Source organism: Panthera leo, chromosome B2 (assembly GCF_018350215.1).
Source record: "Panthera leo isolate Ple1 chromosome B2, P.leo_Ple1_pat1.1, whole genome shotgun sequence".
Taxonomy (NCBI): domain Eukaryota; kingdom Metazoa; phylum Chordata; class Mammalia; order Carnivora; family Felidae; genus Panthera; species Panthera leo.
The window spans coordinates 31,705,692-31,716,675 of NC_056683.1; the positions used below are offsets into that span (position 1 = coordinate 31,705,692).

The 10,984-nt window shown below is 45.6% G+C and overlaps 1 protein-coding gene across 1 annotated transcript; it reads right to left on the reverse strand.

The window, feature by feature from the left end:
• Nucleotides 1-351: 351 nt before the first annotated feature.
• LOC122219755 (HLA class II histocompatibility antigen, DM beta chain) lies at nt 352-7,095 on the reverse strand. The gene is made up of 6 exons (XM_042938413.1): nt 6,808-7,095; nt 5,849-6,130; nt 4,301-4,585; nt 2,713-2,829; nt 2,518-2,553; nt 352-2,147 (listed from the first exon to the last, which is right to left on the reverse strand). The coding sequence occupies exons 1-6, from the start codon at nt 6,860-6,862 to the stop codon at nt 2,131-2,133; spliced, it is 792 nt and encodes a 263-aa protein (XP_042794347.1). The 5' UTR covers nt 6,863-7,095; the 3' UTR covers nt 352-2,130.
• Between the last annotated feature and the right edge of the window lie 3,889 nt (nt 7,096-10,984).

A 10,984-nucleotide genomic window follows, 5' to 3' on the forward strand; every position in this document is an offset into this window, starting at 1 on the left:
TCCGTGAGTTCGAGCCCCGCGTCGGGCTCTGTGCTGACAGCTCAGAGCCTGGAGCCCGTTTCAGATTCTGTGTCTCCCTCTCTCTCTGCCCCTCCCCTGTTCATTCTCTGTGTCAAAAATAAATAAACATTAAAAATTTTTTAAATAAAGAAATAAATAAATAAACATAAAAAATTTTTAAATTTTAAAAAATAAAGTCCAGTAGAGGTGAAAGATTATTTACATGATATATAAGCTGATTCATTAAATGTGATATATAAATGCAAAAAAAGAAATATAAAACTGATAAAATTTCTAGAGATTAATTTCTGAACCTACATTTACCAATTAGCACAGCGCACAGCACTTTCCCTGTTCTGACCTTATATGGATGGCCTTGCTCTGAGAATAACCATTTTGAATTCATGAGCACTTTCCCCTCCCATTGAGTTCTTCAGTAAACTCCTTCCAGGACAAATGCCCTGATCGCAAGGATCCTTCTGGGGAAAGCGTGGATGTGGAGGGGATCCATTCATTGGTTCTGAGGCACCTACTTTGGACATCAATTCTGTAAGAACAGTGCTTCCCCCATTCTTCTGCAGGCTCCCATCAGCGTAGAAACAGTCCAAAGATGAAGGGTTCTAGCCCCCATGACCACCCCTCACACACACACACACCCACATTCATGGATAGCAGCACACAGAGTAACGCAGTCTGTCTTCTGCCTCTTCCCCCAGCTCATCAGATTCTGATCTTATATATTCCTACATAGATACCCACATGCAAATATGCATCCATAACCCCTTGTTCTCCTGCCCCAATATTCGGTTAGGCTAAGCTGCTTCAGTACTCATCTTCATTTCTGGTTTTGTTTCCTTGCCCACAGTATCCAACTCCAATTCCAAAAACAATTCCACTGCCCAGCTTTCTGTGTCCAGCAGGTGTCACCCTTCACTGGAAACAAATGGCACCTCTCTTCCACAGGTGTGAAATTTGTACCTCAGTAGTGGATGTCTCTCGGGTTTGGGGTAGAAGGAAATGAAAGCGTGGCTCTGAAGAGTGGTGTGCTCACCAGCATGAAGATCCTCAGAATAAAGCAATCTACTTACTTCCAGCTAAGGTAAACAAACATAGAGAATTTGCTTTTTGATCTTAGACACCCTATTTAACCCCTGAATCTTGCTTTCCTCATCTGTGACACAGAAGGAGACAATCTTTTCCTTCTAGGGTTATTGTGAGAAATTAATGAGATAAAAACACAAAGCACTTAGCCCAGAACCTAAATAAGTACTTGAGCTATGGGCCCTTCCCTGCTTAGGGTATGGAAGAAATAACTGCCCAGAACTCCCATCTGGAGTTGAACTCTGCCCCAAGTCCTATCTGAGGATCTGCATCGGGGTTGTGATGAGGACAAAATGAAATAATGCATGTAAAGCACTTGATACAATGCTTGGGCCAGAAAGGTGAGTAACAGGTAATAACTAACATCACTACTATGGGCTCAGCATGTGCCAGCAATGTTCTTAGCCGTCTGCAAGTATGAAGTCATTCAATCCTCCTAAGATCCCTTATGAGGTCAGTCAACTGTCAATTCCCTGCCTCTCCCTTATTCTGTGACTCCATCCAACCACGGTTTAATTTCTTCTTATGAATTATGTATTAGAAAACTGCCCCCATTCTGTTATGTCTAAAGGGAATAATTAGAAGGAGGCACTGACTCCTCCACTCAAATAGGAAAGAATTCACCCAATCCATAACTCTGCTTGTGGTGCCTCTCCAGGGCCTCAGGAAAAAGCATAGAAAAACCTTATTTCCACCAGAGTTTATTCCTCAGACATGATCACCAGTGACTCACTGGCCCCCATGGCACAGTGTGGGCCCCACAAGGGCCTTTAACCTTCCTCCCCAGACTACATTTGCCCCAGAAACATAGCCTTGGATGTTAACTTGGTTACAGAATATTCCCAGGAACGAGTTCCCCCAACTCACTAAGGTTTACATGGGGTGGGCTGGGAAGTTCAAAGATCTGGGTGGAGAAACCACAGGATCCAAGAAAATTTGGAGGGTCTGAGGATGTTGAGGGGACACAGCAGCATCACTAAGAGTTTGAATCTCCTCCTCCCTTGGAGTGGAAGTTGTAGGACCCTGCCCCTAGGAGATGTGTTGACCTGCAGAAGAAATAAAAAGGACATAATAAGACTTTAAACCAACTTGACCCCATCATCGGTCTCTATAACCATCCATGCCAGAGCCCATAATACAGTGATACTGAAAATTCTAGATCACCAAGGACTAATACCACAAAGCCACTTTCAGTCATGTCCCCATAGATGCTCCACTGGATAGAAGACAGGGGTGTAGGCATTCCTCTTTCCTGTTCCCAATCCTAACAATGGCAGTTTAAATTATGCTCTTGGCAACATGCTGGTGGAATTTCAACCCTATGATAAGCACCATTAGCTGAGCCCAAAAGCTGAGCCCAGTGAACTCTCACCCCTCCAAAGGACCAGTAGGCAAACAGACCAATAGAGATGTTACCTTCTGGATAAATGGACCCAGGGAGGAAAATGTAGCCTAGGAGAAGAAAATATCTGATTAGAGGTCAGTCTGTGGATAAAAGTCTCTGGCAATACTCACAGCAAATGGGGTAGCAATGGGAGGACCAGTCACAAACGGAGAGTGAGCAGAAATTGGGAGCAAGACTGGCAACAGGAGATTAGGTGCAGCACTCACCAGAGGAGCTAGCTTTCCGCCAGCTGAGCAAACCAAGAGACAAAATGATGAGGCCCAGGCCCAGAGTCACTGCAGCCACCGAAACCTTCAGTGTCTGCATCGGGGACAGCCCAGGTGCTGCAAAAAATAGAAACTTACTAGAACCAATCTGTCGCTCATTCCCAGAGCAAACTTAATTTAGTGCGACCTGTACCTAGCAGGTTCAAAGGTGCTTTATCCCAATGCCAAGGATCTAGCTCACACCAACCTACTCCCAAGGAAACAGACCTTCCTCAAAACCCCCATCCTGTAGCTCTCCACTCCTAGAGTAGCCCTGGGGGACCCCTGTCGCCAGAGTTATCACTCTAGCTACTCGGTCCTCTCTAATACAGTGGGACCTCTCAAGGCATCTTTTTTCCTTCCTTCACCCCCACAGGCCCTCTCACCAAAGAATAAAGGATTCCTCAGTCCCTTCTCCATTTACCCCATGGTGACAACGTTTACTCCCTTATGTGTTCTACCTGAGTATTTGTCTATTAAAATGTCTTTCCACCTTTGTTAACTCTCAATGATCCCATTCCATGAGTTATCTGATACCGATGTGTCTCCTCCTGTCCACATCCAGATTTCCAGAACATGTCTCCATCCCACTCCGTAGCTCCTGCCTCCTGGAACCCATCATACTCTGAATCTCATCACACCCAGTTTCCTTCCCCATGCTAGAATGAACATTCCATCGCCAAAGGAAACTCAGGTGCATGTTAGGAAGGAGACTTTCCCAGGAGAGCTGAGGTGTGCCTGTGGGTTCTTCTCTCTGCTCCTCATGCCCTTCTCAGCTGCCCAGCAAGACAGCACTCCCCAAAGGGGGAACCCAGTCTCAGCAGCCAGTCTGGGACTCTGTTCCCTGGCCCTTTGTAGATACCCTTCCTCTTCCTCTTCCTCTTCCTCTTCCTCATTTCTTCCTCTTCTCTTTCCCCAAATCTGTATACCAAATCTCTTGGTACCTTTAACTACTTCCAATCCTGGACTTGCAATCCAGTGGCGATTGGTTCCTGTTCATTAAGCCCCAAGCATGTAAACCAAAGTGCCTGCCAGCCATGGCTTTTTCTTCCCTGTCAGAGCAGCCCAAATTCAGTACTCCCCCCACACCAACAGAAATTTCTCTTTCTCCTGAAACCTTTTTTATTTCCTCAATTCCCATTCCTCACCCGACAACAGAATAGTTGAAATTTGAGGATCCTAAAATATTGCATCACGATTTGGGGTCCTGAAAACATGGTTACCAAATCCACATCCTCTTTTTCAGGACAGTCACGCTGTTCCCTCCCACCCTCAGACATATGCACCACAACATCAACCATACCACCATGGTGACAACTACAGTCACTCTTTCCATTCCTGTCTCCCATTGCTCCATCTCTGGCCATCAGTCCTCCACCAGTTCCTCCAGACTCGCTCCTCATTCATAGCATCTCCCTTCCCTGCCATATACCATGGACCCGTCCACATGTCACTCCCTGTGCCAAAATGTTGCTGTTCCTTTTTCAACCATCCACTCACAATAGCTCTCTGCTTCAACCCTAATTCCTCTCACCCGCCATGCACTTACTCCAGTCCTCGCAGATGGGCTCAAGAGCCCCGATGTGATCCACCATGCAGGTGTAGGTGTCCCCGAAAGAGGGAGTTGTGGCTAAATGAGAGACGGTCTGATACGTCCAGTCTCCATTGGGCTGAGCCATCTTAGGGGCACTTCTGTGAGGGAGGACAGGCTGCCCATTCTTCCTCCATGAGATATTCACATCAGCTGGATAGAAGCCCCACACGTAGCAGGCCAGCATCACACGCTCCTTCGTGTTAAAAGGAGTGGTTTTGGCTACCTGCACAGTTGGTGGCCCTGCATAGGAGGAAAATGTGGTCGTGAAAGAGGGCCACAGACTGGCTTCTTCTCCAACCTGGTTTCTTTCCTACTTCAATTCTTCGTGGTTTTGCCAACCTGCCCTCCCCGCCCCCACTCCATGTCACCACATATCCCTTTGAAAATGAGGAGTTAGAATTTCCTCCTGCTTTGCTCTTTCTCTTCTCCCATTCCTTCACTGCCCCTTCCTTTCCTTCCTCCTCCAAAATTACATTTGATCACATTGAGTAGAAGCCAGATCTGGACTGCAAGCTGTCCCAGAAGTTGTCGTATTTATTTCAAACATATAAGCTAACTGTTGTCGAGAGTTGTAAGTTGGGGTTTGTAAAGGTAGGAAAAGATGTCTGCCCTCAAATCTCATTTAACAAATTAAGTGGCTAAATCAAGCAACATATTTCCTTGGAGAGTTTAAGGAAACAAGCCTAACTCGCATCTAATTCTCTTAAATTTGGATTAGTCTAGTACAAATTAATGAGATTACTAATATTGCCATTCTCTACTAGTTTGTTGTCCTAGGCAACTCCCCTGCTTGCCTCTACCTTGGTGCTTTTCAAACAAAATCTTAAATAAATACCCAAGAAACTGTTAAAACTCAGATTTCCTAGGTTGCATCCTCAGATATTTTCACTGAGAGGATGTGTAGTGGCCCTCAAGGGTTTGTATTTTTAACAAGCACCTTCCCCAGGCAATTCTGAGAAAAGTGGTCCAGAGATCACATGTTAAGACATATTACTCTCTCCTATGAAGATCTTCATATTTTCTTTTACCAATCTCAAGTCATTCTCAGGGCAAGGGCTTTGGGGCAAGAAAGCATATTGAAATCCTCTGGGAGGCTTTCTAAATATCCCCATGGCCAGGCCCATCCCAGACCTAGAACATCAGAACCTAGCATAAAGAGGCATGCGCATTTTGGGAAAAGGCATTCTGGTTGTTCTGACACGCTCCTGGCTGAACTTGGCTCTGCATCTTTGAGATGCCCTGCATTGGAGGAAAGCATGTTTACTTTCTCCTCAATAGCTCCCCATTGGCTCAAACATCACCTCCCCTTCTTTATCTCTGCTCCACTCCCATCAACAACCCTTTGAAGGTCAACACTCACTCTTTCTACATTTCAGGTCCACACATTTTCTGCTTCTTTCCTGCCCAAATCTCAAACCCCTTGCTTACAGAGGGATACTCCCTGGACTCCCCCCTCCTAATTGTGCTTCTTAAAATAGCCCCTTTACACCCCTCTCTTCTTACGTGTCCTGTGGGTCAGTGATCCCCAGAAGGACTGGGTATGTGTGGCACAGTCCTGGAGCCCATTAGACAAGCGCTGGAGTAGGCTTTCCTGTTGGTTGAGGTAATCTGAGAAGTAATTTGCCAAGACACTCAGTACCCCAAATTCACAAGGGGCCATTTTGGATGTTTGGGGATCCCAGCAGGTCAGCAAATCCTTGTTGAAGGAGACACAATATGTGAAATCCTTTGGAGTCCCATCATCATCCAACAGACAGGTGCTTTCCACATGGGCTAAAAAGCCACCTACAGAAGCCAGAGAAGGGGAGCAGCTCAGAGACGTCTTCAGGGAGCCCCAACTCCAGTTTCATCCTGTGAGTGGGGCGTAGCTTTCCTGCCTCAGGCAGCAGCTACAGACCAAGCTCCTGACTGGAGTGTCTGGGAGCACCGAGTAAGGGAATAGAGGGTAGTAGCAGAGAAGTTTTTAGATGCCATTTCCTCTTTATATGAGACTAAGTACGGAAACAGGAATTGCCCAAAATTATTTGCAAGTTTAAATGCAACAATTTACCCAGGACAAGACCTTCAGTGAGGCAAATTATTGAGTGAGAAAAGGGGTCAAGGGAAAGAGTCAGCTTTGTTGTATGCTGGATATTTTATTAAATATTAACTCCATATATATTTATGAAGCATACACACATATTATGTGCCACTGTGCTAGCAGCTGAGAATGCAGCAGGAAACAAGACAGATGTTGCCCTTGCTTACATTCCAGTAAGAGATCTATGTTACACAAATAATTATACAGCTAAATTATTTTAAAATTGTCATAAAGATACAAAAGGACAAAGTGCTATCAGAGTATATACCAGGGAGACAAACTGTAGCCTGGGGTGTCCAAATCCAAATGAACCCCCTTGCAGAGGAAAGGAGGAGAGGAAAGGAGCAGAGGAAAGGAAGGTCCCAAGAAAGAATGTCCTTACCTGCTCTGGTGGAGCCCAGGCTGAGGCCTAGCAGCAATGGCAGGAGTGTGTTCATGCTCTGCTCTAGGAACACACTGGGAATTCAGTCCCCTGGACCAGTTCTTCCAGGGGCCCTGGGTCCTCGCCTGCTCCAGAAGCCCCAGCCTGGATAGGTGATCTCCAGATCCTGCGTGGAATACAGTATTTCCCCAGTTCCTTGATCCCCACTAAATTAGTGATTTGGAGTCACCCAGCCCCTAGATACTAAACCTGTTCCTACCAGCTCTTCTAAGTCAGAGTTTCAAACTAAGAATTGTCAGATCGGTGAAGTAGGCGGGGACAAACGTAGAGACAAATGGCTCAGTGCTTCAGCCTAGCATCATCAGTTACCAGGTAAATCTTATCCTGTCCTAGGCTTTAAACCACTCCATCTTTTAACTCTTTGCCAGTGGGAAAGACCAGTCTGTAGGTAGATTTCCCTAGATCAGTGGAGAGAATAATCCCAATATTCCCAAAACATATGTAGCCTGGAATGCCCATTGGTTTAACAGTTTCCTTTCAAAATCCTTCCAAAAGACTGGCACTAGATAACTTCTCATGTCCCTTAGAGGGAGGTTACTTAGAAAGATGTTACAAACCCTCAGTCTGTCCCGTCATTTGGAGATGGAGATGGGATGATGGAAGGCCCTTCTAGAGCAAGTGGCTGCTGTGATGAAGGAGGCACAGGAAGAGTGCAGCGTTATCTAGCATCAAACCAAGACAGTTCCACCTTAGAGGTCAGAGACAGAGCCTGGAAAATCCCTCCCTGGGATTCCATTGCTTCTTTTGTTCTAGCCAGCAAAGCTTCCTCTCATCTTTTCTGCTTTTTGGAGCCAGGAAATCCTCTCTCCAACACTCTGAGCCATCTCTGGGCAGACTGCAGGACAACTCCCTTAACCCTTGATAAACAGCTGGTGGTGGACCAGTTCCCAAAGCTCACCTGCCTCCCCCAAATGCAACTTCTCGTGTATTTTTCTCCCTCTGGTCCTACCTATCCCCAAGCAGGTCCCTGCATTATGAAGCCACTAGAAAAATATAATAAAGCTTCTCTCCTCTTCTTCCCCAGGAAAAGACAGATTTTAAATTTCAATTCGTGCTCCTAACCCACTGTGAACTATGCAATTGGTGGCTTTTTCCATCACAATTTAAAACCCTAAATTAGCTTCTCTCTGCTCCCCATCAGGCTTCAGGGCTGTGTCTCTTCACCTCTGAGTTTCTGCAAGCTCTTGGACTTGATTTAGTAATGAGCTAAATGAGAGAGGATTAAGAGACAGCCCCTTGACACCACACTTATCTATCGATATTTGTGAAGAAAAAAGAAGCATGTGCCAAAAGTGAAGACAAAGATGAATATTAGAAACAAAAGACTTGTTTCATGTAATGAGTTGAGATTAATTGAAGTTCTGCCCATGTTTCCCAGCCACCCTTACTCTCAACCCCACCCTGATTATAAGATGCTTCTATACTCTACCTCCTCTAATGGGCCATCAGGTGAGCTGGAATGGTCAGAAAATCGGGCAGTAAGTCCAAAATTTGTTGATCTTCTGCTTTGAAACAGATACTATACTAGGTAGGCCCTTTCCATGGTATCTCATATAATCTTAAAAGACCTGTTAAGTGTCCTCATTTTACAGTTTTGAAAACAGATCCAAATATTCACACCCAAGGTCTAGAGGTACACACACACATACACACACATGCGCGCGCGCGCACACACATCATATACACAAACATAGACACAGGTGCACACGTGCACACACGAGCCTGTCCGCACCCTCACTACATCCTGGGGCTGAGATGACCCACAGAAAGGTAGCTAGTGGCGGCCTCTGTTGAAAAAAAGATAAAGGGAAGAACCAATCCATCCATCCAAGTCTTAGCTTCCCTGTTCTCAGAACTCCTTCTGTTCTTAGAACCTGTGTCTCCTTGCTTTCTTTTTTTTTAATTTTTTTAATGTTTATTTATTTTTGAGACAGAGACAGAGCATGAGTGGGGAAGGGGCAGAGAGCGAAGGAGAGACAGAATCTGAATGAGCCTCCAGGCTCTGAGCTGTCAGCACAGAGCCCAACTCGGGGCTTGAACTCACGGACCATGAAATCAGGACCTGAGCCAAAGTCGGACACTTAAAGGACTAAGCCACACAGGTGCCCCTCCTTACTTTCTCTTTTGACATTTTCAAAACTGTAAACTCTCTGCCACACACACACACACACACACACACACACACACACTTCCCCTTTACATCCTTCCCCTTTCCCCTACGTAGGTAGTGAGCCTAACCTTGTAGGCACCAGGGCTTGGGATCCTCTTCAATGTCTACAAAGCCTGCCTGGGCACAGGAACGGTGGCGGTGTGGTCACGTGCCTGTGCAGGGGTGGTGGCCGCCAGCGTGCTGAGCCCCCCGCCCCACGGAGTTCCCTCTCGTGTCTGGGCCTGTACTCTGGCAGCCAAAGGAGACGTGAAACCCCCCGTGAGGCAGCAGCAGGAAATGCAGAAAATTTCACTTCTCTATTAATGAGAAGACTGAAGGTGCTTTTTAGACTAAAGCAGGACAGAAAACCCAGAGACCTGTGCTCAGCGAAGAGGCTTCTTCCTTCCCCTCCCCTCCTAATTTTACATAGAGCTGTGTCCCCCACCTCCCATCAACCCAAAAGAACATTTTAAGTGCACTGTCCATTGTGATTGTATAACTATTTCTGTAGCACCAGGACTGAAGGAGTGAGGGAGCCACAGCCACATACCCACATGCTGTCCCTTTTTTTACTGCCACTACCCAAGCCCAGAGCACAAGTCCTCTCCTTCCACACTGCCTCTCCCTCTAGGCTGGCCACCATGCACCACAAGTAGACTGACCACAGCATTTCCGTGCAGACTACTACAGGCAATGCCCAGCTAGAAGATAAGGATTCAGCCCCCATGTCATTTGATTTTAGGTCAGTTGGGGAGTGAGAACAAACATCTGTAAAGAGAAGAATTTATGTTAAATCAAGTAAGCAATAAGGCCATTGTACTTCAAAGAGAAATCATTGAGGGCATGGTGGACAGGGAGTCCTCCCCATCTGAGGACGCCTGGAGGTGAGCACTGAATACTGGTCTGGAGTCATGTTCAGAAGAGCAAGGCAGTTGGCACCACAGTCCTGGCATATAACTCCACAAGTTTGGTAATGTTATGAGGTGCTGTTGGGGGTCTATCAGGAGCCCGACCTGGCTAAAACAAAAACAGACCACAATAACATCGCTGTCATCACATACTGAAGGAAGTCACAAATGTGGTCTCACGCTGTTCCTGAGAGTATGACCATAATAATAAATCACATCTTGGTACTTCCTTATGTTGCTCCCTGTAAGCTCTCAGGTTCCTCTTCTGGACAGATGTTTTAACTCAAGCCTCAATTTTATAAACTCAAAAATTGCGCAACCCACCAATCATTTGCAATAGAAAACCAAAAGCATGAGACCACATTTGTGACGTCTTTCAATGTCTTCTCAAAACTACACACACCTGCACCCTGCCAGGATTGCTAATATTACTTCCCAGTCTGTCCAACCTCGCCTCTACCCAGCCCCACCTCACCTCTGCCCTCCTACTCCATCTTCTACCTTAAATTCACTGCTCCAGACCCTAACCTTGGGGTTACTGTTGCTGTACCTAGCCCATCATCTTTTCATCCTGCGGCCAAATTACTTGAACAGCTAGGGGATATTCTATGTCATTTGTCACCACAGCTCCTGAAAAATGTTACTATAAGAACTTTATGGATAAAAGGGAAAACTTTATTAAGATCCATATGAACACCTCAGAAAATGAAAAGACATATTCACAGATGGGGCATCCTAATTTAATGAAGAAGCCAATTTCTCCCCATATCACTAACCTAAATGCTGTCCTAACCAAATCATAGCAGGATTTGGGGAGAATTTGATAAAGTGATTCTAAAAGTACACGGAAATCAAACCCATGAGCATCTTAGACAATTTTAGTAAAGAAGAGCAAAATGGGGTTTTTAGAGAGGTGAAGTTATAAAGAAATGGAAAACAGCCCTGCCAAATATTAAGACATATGAAAAGCCATAATAATTAAAACAATATGATACTGACATAGGAACTGACAAACCAGTGGACCAAATAATTCAGAGACAAATCCATGAACATAGGGAAA

What these genes read in the sequence shown, in the direction of transcription:
- LOC122219755 (XM_042938413.1), bottom strand. Translation starts at nt 6,862, where the DNA reads ATGAACACACTCCTGCCATTGCTGCTAGGCCTCAGCCTGGGCTCCACC. An exon ending in ATCACTGACCCACAGGACAC is followed by an intron (nt 4,586 to 5,848) that starts GTAAGAAGAGAG and finishes CCTCCTATGCAG; the next exon opens with GGCCACCAACTGTGCAGGTA. An exon ending in GCGGAAAGCTAGCTCCTCTG is followed by an intron (nt 2,554 to 2,712) that starts GTGAGTGCTGCA and finishes TTCTTCTCCTAG; the next exon opens with GCTACATTTTCCTCCCTGGG.